A 19,868-nucleotide genomic window follows, 5' to 3' on the forward strand; every position below is an offset into this window, starting at 1 on the left:
GAATAGGAATGAAGAGAGAAGAGGGTAGGACACCTAATTTGAGGCTTCCCTCATTATTCAAGTGTGTGTTGGTGACAGTATGGATTAATATGATAAAAGTACAATGAAAATAAAAATCTTCCTGACCCAGGGATCAAACCTGAGTCTCCTGCACTGCAGGCAGATTCTTTACCGTCTGAGCCACCAGGGAAGCCTGTGATATGATAAAAGGACATTAAACATTAAAATAAATCATTTAATGATTATTAGAGTTCATAGAAATTGATTGCCTTTTTAAACGAACAGATACCTTTTAACAGTCGGAACAGCGCAATGGACCTAACTAATGAATTCTTCTCTACTAGATGATAAATGATAGGGATTTGTGAACATGGACTTCGGTAGTATAACCTACCTCTCTTGTTTCTGTGATGTATTTTGCTGCCCTGTAAGTGTGCATGTATTTGACATTATAAATGTGTAACCAATAAATATAAATTACCAACTGCAAATTTTTTCTTGCTAAGTAACAGCTAACGATGTTACCTACCCCGAGTCAAAACTACAGTCTGAAAAAGACAAGAAAATGAGAAAGTTTTTTTTTCTAAATTGAATTTCAGACATCAGAGAATTCATGCTCAGTTTAGAAGTTACGTCTTTTTGACTATCACAGTTGGTTTAGAAGTCTATCCTTGGTTTAAAGCCATGTCTTTCTGACTGAAATAATTCAGTTCAAAAAAATACTGACATAAATGGTTTTTTGAAGTAGTTGGTAGATAAGAGAGTGATATGGGTAGGTATTTTCACAGTTGGATTCTGTCCACTCAAGTCTACAGTCCTTGCAGCATCTCCTGCCTAGTAGGTAATTATTACTCTTTCTCTGGAGAGGAGTCCTGCTTTTGGACCCTTGTCTTATTGGAGAGTAGAAATCGGGGTGGTGTAGATGTATCTACTGAACCTAAAAGTGAGTAATGTCAGTAAAGTGGATGTGTGTGTGTGTGTAGAACTGGACAGAGTATGCCTTAAATAACTTTTAGCTGTCAGCATTAGCTGATAGTTGCTATGTCAAATACATATCTAGTATTAATTATATTTTCATGTTTTTTCAAGAAAAGCTGAAAGTCTGGATTTTTATATGTTGGCAACTTATTCAAATGAAACTTTGTGGTCCGATTAAATCATGCCCAGTTTGATACCTGTCAGTGTGTCTAATGTAAACAATATCTAGTTACTATCAAAGACATGGGTTTAGCAGTACTAAAGACTCTTAACTGCCAATCTCTTCTAGCTTTCTATTTCCCTGAGCAGGATATGCAGACTTTATTTTTTGTAATCCACAGTCAGTTTCATGACTTAATGAAATACTTTAGGGTTTGTCATAACCTGCTGCTGAGTATTGCAAGTAGCATGCACTTGGTTTCAGATAGTTCTTGACAAGGCAGATTCCAAAATTAGTGTCAGTTGTGGTTTTTAATTGGATAATTCTAGTTCGTCTTTGGCAATGAGAAACTAAAATGTTTTTGAAATGGAAACGAATAACATTTTCCTCAAGGAAAGTTTTAAAATATGGAAGGAACTGTTCAGTAAGTTTTCTGCCTATCCACATTTTGGAGACACAGTAAAACGTTACTCATACTTTGCTTTTAACTAATTGTTTCACTTGGGGGACTCTGTCTTTGAAAATTGTATTGCCTTTAAAAAAAAAATCAGATATATCTTCCAGGAGCTTTTTATGAGTGCAAAATATAATTTTAGGGCAGCTTGTGAGTGAAGTTAAATGAGAAAGCATTTTGTTCATTGTAAAGCTCTATATGTAAGACATTATGTCTTTGAAATGATACTGCTTTCCACTATATCCTGAACATAAATGTTTTGATCAGCAGCATTTTTTCATATTTTTACTAATCTTATCCTTTGTCAGTATATAGTGAGTACCTTGTTTGGAATGGTATTGACCTAAGAGGTAGGATTTTTTTTTTTTGTTAATGTTGTTAGCTTGAAGTTTAGAGTTGTAAGGCATCGAGACTATATTTTGGAGATGCCATTTCAAATACCGTTCTATTTATAGAGTTCTTGATGCTCTCTGTAGTGTGTGTGTGTGTGTGTGTGTTTTAATATTTGAGATGAGTTATTTCTGATCCATGCTTTTATTTTCTCCAAGTTTAAATGTATGTTTGACTTCAAAATGAATATCCATGGATAGGATTTTTAAAATGTTTCCTATAGCTAAAATGTTTTAAAATGGTATCAATGAGTTGATATTAAGTGCTTTTGTTTGGAGTCCTTTTATTTTTGTTTGTGAAATTTTTATTGAGTAGCCATATGGTATTTATAACTAGGCCAGTTTAATTTTTGAAGAAACAAAGGATGCTGTGTCATGTTAAAAAGCCTAATGTCATTAGTCAAATGAGGAATGTTCTAATTTGTACACTTTTCTCCTTTTACAATAGGATTGGATTCAGCATCAAAACACATCTACTCATATTGAGAGTTGCCGACAGTTACGTCAACAGTAAGAACAATTTTTTTCATTCTTATAGGTAGCAAATTTACAGAATAGTTAAACGTTTCAGTTATAATCATTTGATACCTTTAGTGTGGTACTTTGGAGAAAAATATTTTTAGAAAACTATTGCCTCTTTGAAATACTAATTTTATACAAATATATTTAAACTTTTTCTAAAAGGAGAGAATTAAATACGATCCTTTTTTCTGACTCCTTCCCAGTAGGTAAATTTAGTGTAATTGGTTCGTTCCTGCTGCCTTGCCTTCCTTGGAATGGTTTATTTCAGAACACATAGCCTTCCCTTCTTCTCTACTTCCCTCTCCTTCTTCCCACCCTTTCCTCAAAGGATAACTAAAGAAAAACCACTCAAACCAAACACTAGTATTTAATTTCAGGTCTAAATCTCTCTTGGTTTAGAACCTGTTTTCAGAAAAAAACCCTTAAGTAGGAGACGAGCAAGCTAGATATGGTGCTTCCTAACCATTGGTTCTTCAGTTCTTTCACCATTTCCTTCTTTAAGACAGAGCACCTATGAAGGCAAAAACTGTGATTTTCTCTTATATCATCTGAAGTTATATAAAATTGTGTTCCCCTAGGATCGTTAAACATGCTGATTCAGTTGTGTGTCAAATTCCTGGTCATTATACTGATGATAGTAACATGTTCTTGAGCAAATGAATTTGTGACAGCTGTTTTGGTTTTCGCGTTGTTCTTTATGAAAATGTCACTACAATTTTTTGAGATGATTCATGACTCTCCTAATCATACATGATAAACCTTACTCGGACTAGTTTTTTAAAGTAAGGAAATTTATAAGCTCATTTAACTAGGAAGCTTGAGTGTTTCTAGTTTCAGGAACAGCTGGATTAGGTGCTCAAACAAAAATCAGTGTCAGTAATACTTTGATTTCTTGTCTGTTCCTTTCTGCTTTGTCCTCATGAGGACACTTCTCCACAAAGCAAAGTGACCCCCTTAGTTCCAGACTTAAGTGATCTGAATATCTAGCATTCCTGGAGTTAAAAAATAAATAAAAGCACTTCTTTTCTCATAAATTCTGCGTAAGTTTTTGGTTTGAGTCTTTTGGACCACTGTGGGTTAGTTGTCCATCTCTAAACGAATTACAGTGGTTGTAGGAATAGGGTACTATAACTCAATTGGTGTCGTGTGCCTACTTCTGATGTAGAGTGTGATATAAGCCCTACCTGAATCATATAGACTGAGAATAGAGAGTGAGTTGCTTACCTGTATAGATCTGTGCACAAAGACATTGGTTGTCATATAAAGATAATTTGTTACTTGAATTGGACCATCCTGCCACTGTAAATGGAAAATCTCTCCCAAAGTCACAAATTTTCCCACAGAAACCCAGTGGGATGTCTCATTTTTATGAAGCTAGGGGATTTAGATGTGAGGGAATTAGTTGCTGTAGGTAGGCATTAAATGCTAGTTACAGGAGTCTAGCTACATGCACTGCCGTTAGTTTTCTACGCCAAATGGCATTTATGCCTGCTGAAAGCTTTTTGTGTAGATGAGCCTTTGTTTCATGTGCATAGGACCCTGGTTTTAAAGCATGTAGTTTCTGTGCCTGCTACTCTGTTGCTCTGTTCTACATTTGTACTTTTTTCAGGTGCTCTTGAATAATTTCTTCATGACTTTCTCTCTACTGGTCAAAAATTAACAAATACATTAGATTTGATTAGGTGCTTTGGATCTTTCCAAGACAAAATATATGCTATTTCATTCTTTTTTTATAAGCTGCATTGTGCTTCTGTACTTAAATCTGTTTAGTCATTCCTTTACTGATATACGTGTGAGTGCTCAGTTGTGTCTGACTCTTTGTGACCTCAGGAACGGTAGCCCACCAGGCTTCTCTGGCCATGGGGTTCTCCAGGCAAGAATACTGGAGTGGGTTGCCATTTCCTCCTCCAGGGGATCTTTGCAACCCAGGTATCTAACCTGTGTCTCCTGCAACTCCTGCATTGGCAGGTGGATTTTTTTTTTTTTTTTTTGACTACTGTGCCACGTAGGAAGCCTGTACTGAGATATATTTAGGTTCCAATTTCTTTTCTTAAGGTTTATTATCTCTTCTCTCTCTTCGTCTTATTGCATCTTTCTGGGATTATGACACAAAAGTAAAATTGATTAACCTGAGAAAAGATAGTGCGTTAGCTTTAGTATTAAAAATAATAAATAACATAATAAGGAGCTATATGCTTGTGTGTTGGACATTCTTATTCTTCTAAGTGCTTTACACAGTGTCTGTAATCTTAAAGCAACTCTGTGAGATCGTATTTCAACCCTGTGAAATAATAATATTTCATAATATTAACGGAAATTTATGTGAGAGATACATGTAATGATTGTTTGTGATTTTACCGGTGAGAGGCAGCTTCCCAGCTGTCACACGGCAAATAATTGGCACAATTTATATCTAACTCATGGCTCTTTGTTAAAACTTTTTTTCCCTCAGCACTTTATTCTGAAAAGTTTCTGAGGTGCAACAAATTTGAAGGGATAATAAACATAGTCTTCCTCTTTATTAACCAATTGTTAACATTGGATGTGTCTATTTTATTATACTTTGTATGCACATTTTTAATATTAGTTGCAGTTTTTAAAAACTAGTTGAAAATACATTGCAGACATTGTAACACTTCACTCCTTAATTCAACATCTACCTCTTAAGAAAAAGGAAAGTTTTTTTAAAGCTTTTATATTGAGATGTAGCCGATTAATAAACAATGTTGTGATAGTTTCAGGTAAACAGGGAAGGGAACTCAGCCATATGTATACATGCCATTCTCCTCCAAGCCCTCTCTCCGTAAGAATAAGGAAATTTTTCTACAGTAGTTATCTGTTACAGCTACAGTATAACACATGATTAACAATTATTTCATAATGCCTTCTAATACACAGATCAAATGTTCCCATTTTTTCCAAAATGCCCTTTATAACTATCTTTGCCTATCCCACTCCTCATACCTTTGTTGAGGATATTTTCACAACGGTTGACTTTTGAAATATCTTGTCTTGAAGACTATTCCACATTCTGCACCTTTCTGGTTTTTTTCCTCTTCATTAAATTCAGGTTGAACATTTTTGTCACAAAAACTTTATAGGTAATATATATACTTTTATCACATTGAGATATAGATGATGTCATTTACTTCGGTCCTTGTTCTTAGCCATTATACTATCATGTATTATGCTTCTGAAACATTTTAAAAAGCTGGTTAGGTAACACACAGGCCGCAGATATAAGAACATGTATTCTAGTGGTTAACTTAGATCTAAAACATCATTTCACATCTGAAATATTACTGTCCCGTCTTGAGTTGGAAAGCTCTGGAAATTTAATAACGTCTCTGTGTTGGCAACGAGCTGTATTTCCAGGATTGCACGTAAGAGAAAGCTAAGGCTTACTTGTATTAAGTAACTGACTTTCAGATTGTTGTACTCAATCATGTCCAACTCTTTGTGGCCATGAACTGTAGCCTGCCAGGCTCCTTTGACCGTGGGATTATCCTGGCAAGAGTACTGGAGTGGGTTGCTATTTCCTCCTCCAGCAAAATGCGGTACTTGGGGTGTAATCTCAAAAACAACAGAATGATCTTGGTTTGTTTCCAAGGCAAATCATTCAACATCAGGGTAATCCAAGTCTTGCCCCAAACACTGATGCTGAAGAAACTGAAGTTGACCTGTTCTTTGAAGACTTACAGTATCTTCTAGAACTAATACCCAAAAAAAGGATGACCTTTTCATCGTAGGGGATTGGAATGCAAAAGCAGGAAGTCAGGAGATACCAAAATAACAGGCAGGTTTGGCCTTGGAATGCAAAATGAAGTAGGGCAAAGGCTAACAGAGTTTTGTCAAATAGAATGCACTGATCATAGCAAATACCCTTTCCAGCAACCCAAGAGATGACTCTACACGTGGACATCACCAGATGGTCATTACCAAAATTAGGTTGATTATGTTCTTTGCACCCAAGGATGGAGAGGCTTTATACAGTCAGCAAAAACAAGACCTGGAGATGACTGTGGCTCAGGTCATAAGCTCTTTATTGCAAAATTCAGACTTAAACTGAAGAAAGTAGGGAAAACCACTAGGCCATCTAGGTGTGACCTAAATCAGATGTCATATGATTATACAATAGAAGTGACAAATAGATTCAAGGGATTAGTTCTGGTAGAGTGCCTGAAGAACTATGGACAGAAGTTCGTTAACACCATTCAAGTGACAGTGACCAAAACCATCCCAAAGAAAAAGACATGCAAGGAGGCATAGCGGTTGTCTGAGGAAGTTTTACAAATAGCTGAGGAAAGAAGAGAAGTGAAAGGCAAGGGAAAAAGGGAAAGATATACCCAACTGAATGCAGAGTTCCAGAGAATAGCAGGGAAAGATAGCCCTTCTTAAATGAACAATGCAAAGAGAGGAAATCAATAGAAGGGGAAAGACTAGAGATCTCTTCAAGAAAATTGGCGGTATCAAGGGAACATGTCATGTTCATAAGAAGGATGGGCACGATAAAGGACAGAAATGGTAAGGACCTAACAGCAGCAGGAGAGATGAAGAAGAGATGGCAAGAATACACAGAAAAACTACAAAAAAGATCTTGATGACCTGAATAACCATGATGGGTGTGGTCAGTCACCTATACCCAGACATCCTGCAGTGTGAAGTTAAGTGGGCCTTGGGTAGCATTACTACCACTAAAGCTAGTGGAGGTGATGGAATTCCAGCTGAGCTATATAAAATCCTAAAAGAAGATGATGTTGAAGTCATAATCCCTTATACATACATACATATATATATAACATACATATATATACACACACAGTGGAGGTAACAAGTAGATTAAAGAGATTAGATCTGGTAGACAGAGTGCCTGAAAATTGTAGATTAAAAAAATTGTTCATGTTTGACAGTTGATGCTGAGTGATAGACACACTGGATTGAAGTTAAGTTTTTTGCCTTCTCAATTTGTCACATTGTGATAGTTATAAGATGCTCCAGCCTTCATGTCTGCTCTCAAAGCAGGAAGGATGGTGCAGAAATTTTCTCAGAAGTCTGCCAGTGGTTTTGCACCTATATGTCAACCTATATTGAACCTATCACTGGCTGTGTTTTAAAGAGACTGGGAAAGCAAATTTAGCTTTTTTTAGCCTTTGTTATGGAGGCAGACCTGGGAAAAGGCAGTTGAGAATCGCATTTTTGTTTATTTTTGACTCTGCTAGGTCTTTGTTGTGGCTCCCAGGCCTCTCTGGTTATGGTACATAGACACTCTTATTTGGCACACGGTGAGAATTGCTTTTGAGTTAACCTGCCAACAATATCTGAGACAAATGTCAACAAATAAAAACTGCTTTACCTTTAGTTAGTTTTTGACCTCACTTTATTTTCTTGTCAGGTGGCTTGTTGCCTGCATTTCCTTTATGTAGCTCTCCTCTTGGCTACTGATATTGTATATTTGTACATCAGTGATTTAATAATTTAATCATCATTTCCCATTAAAATGTAGAGTCTGGATTCTCTGGAAGAGTTGGAGATGAAACTGTCTTTTTCTTGGACTTCTGTGGTGTTAACTTTTCCTCCTTTTTCTTCCTGTGATCACCCCTTAATCTCTTTCATTGGTGTATCTTTGCTTTACTCCTAAGTGTCAGTGTGCATAAGGTTCTGTCCTCAACCCTCTTGTTTCCCAGTAACTCCATTCTCTGTTTATCTCATTAACTCTTAGTGCTGTAGTTGATGCCTGATTTCTAAATATCTCAACACTAATCTTTTTCTCTAATCTAGACATTTATTTCCAATTGTTTTGCAAACATTCCTATGTTCCCTTCACTTCAGAAATGTTTATTGTTCTCCATTGCCTTTTACATAGGTTCAGCCTCCTTAACATGACTTCAGGGACCTTCATAGTTTGTCTCTGAGCTGTCTTGCCAGGTTTTCTGCCTTATAATTCCTTTTTGTCATGTCCATGCTGCGGCCACACTGGTTCCTGGAATAGAACACGTTTGCCTCTAATCCTCCTTCTACGTATTGCCACTGTGTGAAACCTAACCTGATCCATGCCTCTTAATAACCCTTTTTAAAGAGCTACCTGAAAAGCAACCTTTTCTTTGAAATGTCCCCTGAGACCCTCTCTGAGGAGCACTTGGTACAATATAAGAGGCAGCATTCATGTCTCATTCTGTAGAATGGTGTCCTCTAGAGTTCTGCAGAGTGAGTGAACTGTCTTTAACGCTTACCTAAGCTGGTGTTTTATAGCTCTTCTATACCTCTTAACAGTTTTATGTGTACTTCCTGTTTTACCTAAATAAATGTCCAGGCTTTTAAAGTATGGGAAATGTGTTTCTTTTTCTGAGTTGCCTGAAACTTATTATCTATTGAACTAGACACTCAAAATATTTTATTTTTAAGAAAATATTCATATTTTAATATACTAATAAATCACTTAACTTTTAAAAATCTTAAAAAAATTTTTTTTTATTACAGTTTTTTTTTTTTTTTCAATTTTTAAAGATTTTTTTATTTTTATTTTTTCCTGCACCACACAGCTTGTGGGATCTTAGTTCCCCAGCTGGAGATTGAACCTGTGCCCTTAGCACTGAAAGCATGGAGTCCTAACCACTGGACTGCCAGGGAATTCCCTTAAGTTTTGTTTTGAACAGTATTCTCTATATATTGCAGGGAAAGATTGAGCCTTATAATCTTAACTGTTCATTAATATTGTTTATTCTCAAAATAGGTATCCTGATTGGAATCCTGAGATCCTCCCATCAAGAAGGTAGTTATTTTTTTTTAATAGTGATATTATTGAAATTTGATTTTCCTTTAAAAGTAAACACATACTTTTTTTTTTTAAGGCACTGTTTTGAATAGAATCTCGTTTTTACCATTTTTATTTTTAAACAGTAGGGAAATGCAACCATCTCTAGAAATCTTTAGTTACCCCAGTTTACCTGTAATAGCTCCCATCTGTGAACTTTTCTTTTTTAGTCTTTTCTGAAAATACTTTGTACTTTTATTCTTATTTTATGTTTGTGGGATCTTAGATTATAAATGGTTTGAAGGCTGAGAATGGGGTTTCCCTATTCAGTGTGTATAAATACAAGTATAGGAGTCAAATATTTGTGGAAGGCGTAATCTTTGTGGGAAAATTGTTGAGAAACATTTGTTATTTCCTAAATTCTTTATATAACTTAATACTTTAAAAACATAATTGAATATAGTAGTGATATAGGAAAAATGCAAGAAATTGGTGATATTTATTTGTGAGTAAACAAAACGGGAATGTAAGCAATTAGAGAGGTGATCATCTGCTTTGATTGATCCTTATTCATTTACAAAACCGAACTGCATCATAATAAGCAGGTTTTTGCTTTACATAAATACCTGGTATTAGAGTTTGGCATTGTTAATATTAATAGCTTGATTTTAAGAAGGTAAATCTGTCATTGATATAAATTTTGATATAAATTTAAATTTATATAAAATTGATGAATCTTGTGGCTTTTTTCTTGCACTTTGTAGAAATGAAGGCAATAGAAAAGAAAATGAAACTCCCAGAAGACGATCTCATTCCCCCAGTCCGAGGCATTCTAGGAGATCAAGCTCAAGTCACAGATTTCGTCGATCTCGAAGCCCCGTACGTTGTATGTATAGACCAAGAAGCCGAAGTCCAAGAATTTGCCATCGTTTTATTCCTAGATACAGATCCAGATCCCGTTCACCGTATCGAATGAGAAATCCATTTAGAGGTAGTCCAAAATGCTTTCGATCAGTTAGCCCTGAAAGGACATCACGGAGATCAGAGAGATCATCAGGTACATTTATGTTGGTGAATAATAAGTACTTATTTTGACTAAACCATTTCAGTTTTTTTTTGTTCATTTGATTTTTTTTTAATTTCTGTATTTGCATTAAGCTTGAAATGTGACTTTTCTCAAAATTTTTTTAAATGTTGACATTTTAAGATATTTGGCTCAGGTCTTTTTGAAACTTCTAAGGTTTTTAAGAAATTGAATGTTGTAATTTATTAAATTTTAGAATTTCTGTATGTATTTTGACTCACATTACCACCTGTTTCATTCTTCTTCCCTTTACTGTGTACCACAAGAAATGTGGGAGAGTGTATCTACACACCCAACATCAAACTTAAAAAAACAGGGATATACAGATACCTTAGTTTGCCTTAGTAATTGATTATAGACTTGTCTTCCATGCATTAATTTAAAACATTTTAAAATTGTTCAATTTTCAACATGTGTCTTAATGTTCGTTTAGTGACCTTTCCAGAAATATTTTTTACATAATTTTTTTTCTGAAATCTTTTCAGAGGTGTCTGAGATTTTTTTCCTTTTTCAACTGCATATCTGTGAAATTGGATTTTTCTTAAAATATGGTAGCCAAAATAGCGTATCCAGCACATTGGATGTAGAATTCTCTGATGAGAGAATTCAGATGTCTTCTTTTAAACCCAGCATTTAAGTGTGCAGGAAAATAATACTCATCTAAATAATTTTTGTTTTGAAAGTAAAGTTTTTTATAACTATATTATTCATGTTAACATAGGAGTTTTATTATTAAATATTATTTTAAAAATTGTATATTAGTTTCTTTTGTGGTAAATATTGATAAATCGAATACAAATGTTCTTTGGAGTCCTCAGTTTTTAATAATGTAAAGGGATACTGAAATGAAAAGTTTGAGGATCTCTGGTAAAAGAGAAGCTCACTGAATAAAGGGTCTTCATGTGAATACCTTTTGAGTGAAGACTTAAAGACTAATAATTATTTTGTATGTATTTGTCACCTGTTTGGCCTAACAGTGACTTAGTGTGTTAAATATTTGGGCAGTTGAGGGGTTATATTATGTTTTTATAAAGTTTTTTTTCAATTAAAGTAGTATTTGTGTACTTTTAATAGATAGAAAAAAAGCATTAGAAGATGTAATACAACGATCTGGGCTTGAGTCAGAATTCAGTAAACAGAAGCATCTTGAAGCAGTTGATAAAGGACACTCACCAGCACAAAAACTTAAAACTGGCAGTGGAGCAAAGACATCAGTTAAATCTACAAGTTCTGCAAAAAGTGATTCAAATATAGGAGGACATTGTACTCGTTACAAATCAAAGAATCTTGAAGATGATACCCCATCAGAAAATAAACAGATGGCTGATAAAACTGTTTCTGTGCAACGTAAGGTCAGTAGTTCTTTGTTAGTGGAAGTATGTACGTACACTTGTTAATATGACAAAGAGAAAACAAACTTGTTCAAAATTTTTAATTTTCATATTTCTGAGGAAATTGATTTATTTTTGTATGAAATATTTTTTATTGATTTCTGTTTTGAATACAGGAAAAGTCCGATAGTTAAAGTCTTATAGATTACAACTATCAAAAGTGAGAACATTTTGATGGTTTGGTGTTTTTGGCTGACCACACTGATTGGTGTTACAAGTTTTGCTCTCTGATTAGGGAAATGGACATAATCAGTAGTATTAGTGAGTTTTTGTAATCTTTGTTAGTAATCTATGAGTGACTATCTGCTGAGAATCGTTTTTAATCTGTTTTATGTTTGTTTACAGTAAGGTTCAGAAGCTACTTTGTTGCCCAGTGTAGAATACTAGTCTCTTTTCTGGGTTCTAATAGGTGTATTTTGTAATATTAACAAATCTTCAAGTGTTTAGTTATACACTTCTCTTAACATTGTCTTAACTTTAAACAATTACAGTTCCTTGCCCCCATAGAGCTTATATTTAACAGGATGAACTTAAAATAATCAACCTGATATTACAGAATTTTGAAGAAATATTGAGTACAGGGAATTAATTTTGAAAAGGCTAAATTGTTCTGTAACATTCATTTTGTTTCTAGATGGCAGTAGTGGAACTTTAAAAGGTTTTTTGAGTCAGTTTTTAACATAGGTGGTAAATAAGTATATTCAAATTGTATATATGAATCTATTAAAATATGCCTGTCTAGATATTTTTAAAATTATTACAACAGACTAAATAAAGCTGTAACTTCAGCTTTACAGATGATGTGCCATCCAATTTCATATAGAAAAGTACTCTTTACTAGTTTTGGACTACTTTGTAGGTCTTGTTTGTTACGAAATGCTTCTGTATAGAAAAGAGCATCTGTGATTGGTTGCCTATAAACTGCCTGCTGTTGGGTTTGAGTGATAAAATATAAAACATTTCTTTCTGCTTTCCTTAGCATTTCAAAAAGTTTTTAAATGTTCTAAAATATTTGTATAAGCAGAAAGTATAAGAATTATATTTATAAGAAGAAAATATAATATTTTAATAAAAAGACTGCTTAAAGTACTAAGATTAATGGTAGAAAAATTATATTGGGAATTATTGTAACTATACTTTGTCACTTAATTTGGTTTAATTTTCATTCATCTCAAAAATAGCTTCGGAAGGACCAGTCTTCACACTATGGTCCTGTTCTTCTGATATCTGAATTACCAGAAGATGGCTGTACTGAAGAAGAAATTAGAAAAATATTTCAACCATTTGGAAAAGTTAATGATGTCCTGATTGTTCCATACAGAAAGGAAGTAAGTTATTTGGTCTGTTCTAAAAAGTCATAATTTTATTTTGTAAAGACTTGTCAGATCTTTCAGCTTTTACTCCATATACAACTGTTACTTGAGTTATGTAAATGTTTGGAATTGAATGAACAGAGTTCCTTAATACTGCTTTATCCCACACTGTTTTCTGAGATGAATACATTTTTTCTTTGAGGGGCCAGATAATATTTTAGGTGTTGCATGTCATAGGATTTCAACTACTCGCTCTGCTATACAACTCTGTTGTAGTACTTCACAGTCGTAGATGATACATAAATGAATACGCATGGCTGTGTTCAAAAAAACTTACAAAAAAACAGATGGCAGGCCATAGTTTGCCATTCATTGCTTTAGCACTTCAGTGAGGTGATGTTAAAAAAAATGATTTTGTTTGTACAGTATTTTTTACATTTGAATTGTATTTCTGTAACTTACATTGTAAAGTTCTATAAATTCAACAAACCCTGGAGTAAACAGAACATGAAATTAGGAGGTAAAACAAGGGAACATAGTTGGTATAATTTTCTTTGTTGCAAGAAACCTTAAAAAGGTCAAATTTAACAGCAGCTAGACTAGATCCTGCCTTCTTTCCTATTGTTCAGTGAGCCCTTGCTTCCTGTTTCTTACTCTTTTATGATCTTGCCGTGGACTGCTTCCTTCTTATCTTGGTGATGGTATAGAAATTCCATTAGGTTAAATGTCCATTTTGTGTGTGAAAACATCCTAAAGATCAGATTACACTTAGGAAGAGGTAAAAGTGAAAAAGTGAAAAGAGGTAAAATCAACCAGGACTTGAGGTAATTTCAGTTTTATATTCTACAAGGAAGTATTAAGTCACACAGAGAATTTTAAGGTAGATTTTTGACTTGAAGTATAATATGTTTCATTTTAGGCTTACTTGGAAATGGAATTTAAAGAAGCAATTACTGCAGTCATGGAGTACGTTGAAACAGCACCTCTTCTGGTAAAAGGGAAAAGTGTGAAAGTATGTGTTCCAGGAAAGAAAAAGTCACAGGTAAGCTGAATTTAGTTCTTACACAGTTCATTGTTGTTTAATTTAATATTTTAAAAGTATGTTATATACAGAAAAGTGCATAAAACTTAAAATGTTAACTCCATAGACTGGGTATAAATTCACATACACTGAACTGAACTTCATGTATGCATGTGCGTGTGTATGTGTGTGTGTTAGTTGCTTATTTGTGTTTGACTCTTTGTAACCCCATGGACTATAGCCCGATGGGCTCCTCTGTCCATGGAACTCTCTAGGCAAGAATACTGGAGTGGGTAACCATGCCCTCCTCCAGGGGATCTTGCCCACCCAGGGACTGAACCCACGTCTCATGTCTGCTGCATCGCAGGAGGGTTCTTTACCCCTAGCAGCACCTGGGAAGTCCCATGTGGATTTCATAAATGTTTGCTAATTCTGTTACATTGATATTTTCCCCTACTGAATTGCTTGCCAAAATGGCAAATTGCTTGCCACACTGTAAACAATTAAATGGTAAGCAATAAAATAGGGGAAAATATGTAACAGAATTAGCAAACATTTATGAAATCTCTGCCTAGGTCCAAACTACAACCTTGACTCCATCCTGCAAGCCCCTTACATATTTCAGTCACTTATTTGGAGATCAAACCATGTTAATACTTACAGATTTTCCTCATTTTTTCAAAGTTTTATGTGGCTTTACTTTGTATGAATATACCATGATTATTTTATCAGTTCCCTTGTGGATTGCTTTTTCGGTTATTTCTAGTTTTTCATTACTGTAAACAGGACTTCAGTTAACTTTCTTTTTTTATGGCTTTCTTAGGCTTTTCTTACGCGTTTTGAGGTGATAGCTATAGTGGACTTGCTGGGTATTAAGATATACTGTAATAAGAAATGTGGGATCACCTGTTAAATAGCTGTAACAATTCACAGTCTAATAATTTATGTGACTGCAGGTGTCTCTCCATTATAAATGACATTTTATTATTTGCAGTTTTAAAATCCAGTATGTAAAAAATGGTACCTAGTTTTGATGATCATCTTTAATGTTGTGTTTGAGTTGCTTTTTTTTTAACGTGTTTATCTATTGTAGTTTTTGGATTTGCTATTCCCACAAGGTTTTCTATATACGTACAAGGTATTTTAAGTTGCTGGTCTCTTTCCTGTTTAGAGAAGTTGCTTTAGCGTTTGTTGCAAAGCTGGTCTGGTGGTGGTAAATTATCGTAGCTTTTGTTATTGTTGTTCAGTTGCTGAGTTCAGAAACATGCCAGGTTTCCCTGTCTTTCACTGTCTCCTGGAGTTTGCTCAAATTCATGTCCATTGAGTTGGTGATGATATCTAATCATCTCATCCTCTGCTGCTGCCCTCTTTTCCTTTCCCCTTCAATATTTCCCAGCATCAGGGTCTTTTCCAGTTGAGTTGACTCTTTGCATCAGGTGGCGAAAGTATTGGAACTTCAGCTCCTATTCTTCCATTGAATATTCAGGATTGATTTCCTTTAGAATTGACTGATTTGATCTTGCTGTCCAAGGGACTCTTCAGTAATATTCTCTAGCACCACTGGAGCATCAGTTCTTCAGTGCTGAGCTTTCTTTATGGTCCAACTTTCACATCCATACACGACTATTGGAAAAACCGTAGCTTTGATTATACATGCCTTTGTTGGCAAGGTGATGTCTCTGCTTTTTAATACACTGCCTGGGTTTGTCATAGCTTTCCTCTCAAGGAGCAAGAGTCTTAATTTCATGGCTACGGTCACTGTTTGCAGTGATTTTGCAGTCCAGGAAAATAAGCTCTATCACTATTTCCATTATTTCCCCATCTATTTGCCGTGAAGTGATGGGACCAAATGCTTGATCTTAGTTTTTTGAATGTTGAGTTTCATGCCAACTTTTTCACTCTCCTCCTTCACCCTCATCAAGAGGCTCTTTAGTTCCACTTTACTTTCTGCCATTAGAGTGGTGTATCATCTATATTTCTGAGTTTGTTGATATTTCTGCCAGCAGTCTTGGTTCCAGCTTATAATTCATCCAGCCCAGCATTTCGCATGATGTACTCTACATATAAGTTAAGTAAGCAGAATGGCAATATACAGCCTTGTCATACTCCTCTCCAAACTTGGAACTGAACTGTTGTTCCATGTCCAGTTCTGACTGTTGCTTCTTGACCTGCATACGGGTTTCTCAGGAGACAGATGAGGTGGTCTGGTACTCCCATCTCGTTAAGAATTTTCCGCAGTTTGTTGTGATCCACTTAGTCAAAGGCTTTAGCGTAGTAAGTGAAGCAGAATTAAAAGTTTTTCTGGAACTCCCTTGTTTTTTCCATGATCCAGTAAATGTTGGCAATTTGATCTCTGGATCCTCTGCCTTTTCTAATCCCAGCTTGTACATCTGGAAGTTTGCAGTTTAGGTACTGCTGAAGCCTACCTTGAAGAATTTTAGCATAACCTTGCTAGCATGAGAAATGAATGTCTTAGCTCTTGCTTGTCTATAAAGCTTTTGATTTCTCCATCAAATCTGAAGGAGAGTTTTGCTGGGTAGAGTATTCTTAGTTGTAGGTGCCTCCCTTTCATCACTCTAAATATAATTGTGCCATTCCCTTGTGGCCTGCAGAGTTTATGCTGAGAAATCAGCTGATAATCTTATGGGTGTTCCTTTGTTTGTTATTTGGTTTTCCCTTGCTGCTTTGAATATTTTTTTTTCTTTGTCTTTAGTTTTTCTCAGTTTGATTACTGTGTGACTCCCCGTGTTTCTCCTTGGGTTTATCCTGCCTGGGACTCTGCTTCCTGGGACTCTATGTGGACTTGGATGACTTTTTCCTTTCCCATGTTAGGGAATTTTTCAGCTATTACTCTTTTCTCAGGTCCTTTCTCTCTTTTCCTTTTCCTACCCCTGTAATATGAATGTTGGTGTGTTTAATGTTGTCCCAGAGTTCTCTTAGACAGTCTTTATTTCTTTTCATTCTTTTTTATTCTTTTCCATGGCAGTGGTTGCGACCATTTTGCCTTCCAGGTCACTTATCCATTATCTGCCTCACTTACTTTGCTATTGATTCCTTCTAATATATTTTTCTTTGCAATTATTGTATTTTTCATCTCTGTTTGTTCTTTAGTTCTTCTGTGTCTTCTTGCATCTTCTTGATCTTTGCCTCCATTCTTTTTCTGATATCATGTTTCATCTTCATCTTCACTATCATTGTGAATTCTTTTTCCAGTAGTAGGTTGGCCATCTCCACTTCACTTATTCTTCTGGCGTTTCATGTTTCCTTCTTCTATGACATACGACTCTTTTCTCATTTTGTCTTAACTTTCTGTGACTGGTTTCCATTTCATAGGGTACAGGATTGTAGTTCTTGCTTCTGCTGTTTGCTCTCTGGTGTATGAGGCTGTCTTAAGCGACTTGTGCAGGCTTTCTGATGAGAGGGGCTGGTTCCTCCCCTGTTGTAGACTGAGCTGCGTTTTGTCCCTGTCTTGGGTAGGGCCATGCTCAGGGAGACTTTAAGTCTGCTCATGGGAGGGGTGTGTTCCTGTCCTATTGGCTGTTTGGCTTTGAGGTGACCCAGCACTGAAGCTTATAAGCTGTTTGGTGGGACTAATGCAGGCCTCTAGAAGGACTTATACTGATGAGTACTTTATAGAATTGCTGCTGCGAGAATCTTTGTTTCTGCAGTGAGCCACAGCCATCCCTGCCTCTGCAAGGAGATCTTCCTGTAGTAGGCAGGTAGGTCTGACTGAGTCTCTATGGGGTCCTGCTTTTTTCCTCTGAGTCCTGGTGCACACAAGACTTCGTCTGCTCCCTTCCAAGAGTGGCGTTTCTGCTTCCTCCAGCCTTGTAGAATTCCTGTAGTCAAATCCTGCTGGTCTAAAAAACCCAATCCTCTAGGGACTCCTTCTCATGTTACCAGACTCCAGACTGGAAGCCTGACATGGGGCTCAGAACTTCCAATCTTGTGGGATAACGTCTGTGGTTTAAATGTTTTCCCATTTTTTGAGTTGCCCACCTGGTGAGTATGGGATTTGATTTTAACATGATTGCACCCCTCCTGTCGTCTTGTTGTGGCTTCTCTGTCTTTGGATGTAGGGCATTTTTTTCTGGTAGGTTCCAGCTTTTTTTTTGGTCACTGCTTCTTCAGCAGTTAGTTGTGATTTTGGTGTTTTCCTAAGGAGGTGAGTTCATAACCTTCTGCTCCACCAACTTCAGTATTGACTTTAATTTGTTTTTTTTTTGTTTTTTAAAATTGAAGTGTATCGTATTTACAGTGTTATGCCAGTCTCTGCTGTACACAGAGTGACTCAGTTCAGTCTCTCAGTTGTGTCCGATTCTTTGCGACCCCATGGACTGCAGCACACCAGGCCTCCCTGTCCATCACCAACTCCCAGAGTTCACTCAGACTCATGTCCATTGAGTCGATGATGCCACCCAGCCATCTCATCCTCTGACACCCCATCTCCTCCTGCCTTCAATCTTTCCCAGCATCAGGGTCTTTTCCAATGAGTCAGTTCTTTGCATCAGGTGGCCAAAGTATTGGAGTTTCAGCTTCAACATTAGTCCTTCCAATGAATATTCAGGACTGATTTCTTTTAGGATGGACTGGTTGGATCTCCTTGCAGTCCAAGGGACTCTCAAGAGTCTTCTCCAACACCACAGTTCAAAAGCATCAATTCTTTAGCGCTCAGCTTTCTTTATAGTCCAACTCTCACATCCATATTTGACTACTGGAAAAACCATAGCTTTGACTAGACGGACCTTTTTTGGCAAAGTAATCTCTCTGCTTTTTAATATGCTGTCTAGGTTGGTCATAACTTTTCTTCCAAGGAATAAGCCTCTTTTATTAATTTCACAGCTGCAGTCACCACCTGCAGTGATTTTGGAGCCCCCCAAAATAAAGTCTGTCACTGTTTCCATTGTTTCCTCATCTATTTGCCATGAAGTGATGGGATCAGATGCCATGATCTTAGTTTTTTGAATGTTGAATTTTAAGCCAACTTTTTCACTCTTTCACTTTTATCAACAGTCTCTTTAGTTCTTCTTCACTTTCTGCCATAAGGGTGGTATCATCTGCATATCTGAGGTTATTGGTATTTCTCCTGGCAATCTTGATCCCAGCTTCTGCTTCTTCCAGCCCAGCGTTTCTCATGATGTACTCTGCATATAAGTTAAATAAACAGGGTGACATTATACAGCCTTGACGTACTCATTTCCCTATTTGGAACCAGTCTGTTGTTCCGTGTCCAGTTCTAACTGTTGCTTCCTGGCCTGCATACAGGTTTCTCAAGAGGCAGGTCAGGTGGTCTGGTATTCCCATCTCTTTCAGAATTTTCCACAATTTGTTGTGATCCACAGTCAAAGGCTTTGGCATAGTCAATAAAGCAAAAGTAGATGTTTTTCTGGAACTCTCTTGCTTTTTTGATGATCCAGGGGATGTTGGCAATTTGATCTCGGGTTCTTCTGCCTTTTCTAAAACCTGCTTGAACATGTGGAAGTTCACGGTTCACATACTGTTGAAACCTGGCTTGGAGAATTTTGAGCATGACTTTACTAGCGTGTGAGATGAGTGCAATTGTGCGGTAGTTTGAGAATTCTTTGGCATTGCCTTTCTTCGGGAGTGGAATGAAAACTGACGTTTTCTAGTCCCATGGCCACCGCTGAGTTTTCCAAATGTGCTGGCATATTGAAGGGCAGTACTTTCACAGCATCATCTGTCAGCATTTGAAATAGCTCAACTGGAATTCCATCACCTCCACTAGCTTTGTTTGTAGTGATGCTTCCTAAGTCTCACTTGACTTCACATTCCAGGATGTCTAGC

The 19,868-nt window shown here is 36.2% G+C and overlaps 1 protein-coding gene across 6 annotated transcripts in view; it reads left to right on the plus strand.

The window, feature by feature from the left end:
• Window positions 1-19,868, plus strand: part of ZNF638 (zinc finger protein 638) — an 84,601-nt gene that overhangs the window by 15,716 nt on the left and 49,017 nt on the right. For 5 of the 6 annotated variants that reach the window (XM_055400564.2, XM_088841565.1, XM_055400563.2 and 2 more), the window contains 6 exons: window positions 2,430-2,491; window positions 9,234-9,272; window positions 10,019-10,311; window positions 11,413-11,690; window positions 12,911-13,057; window positions 13,962-14,084. In XM_055400564.2, the coding sequence (XP_055256539.2) occupies window positions 2,430-2,491; window positions 9,234-9,272; window positions 10,019-10,311; window positions 11,413-11,690; window positions 12,911-13,057; window positions 13,962-14,084 (942 nt within the window). The remainder of the gene's footprint in view (window positions 1-2,429; window positions 2,492-9,233; window positions 9,273-10,018; window positions 10,312-11,412; window positions 11,691-12,910; window positions 13,058-13,961; window positions 14,085-19,868) is intronic. The other variant, XM_088841566.1, reaches the window with a different exon arrangement.

The sequence above is a fragment of the Moschus berezovskii genome, chromosome 11, assembly GCF_049115385.1.
Source record: "Moschus berezovskii isolate FMDL1 chromosome 11, NW_MosBer_1.0, whole genome shotgun sequence".
Classification (NCBI taxonomy): domain Eukaryota; kingdom Metazoa; phylum Chordata; class Mammalia; order Artiodactyla; family Moschidae; genus Moschus; species Moschus berezovskii.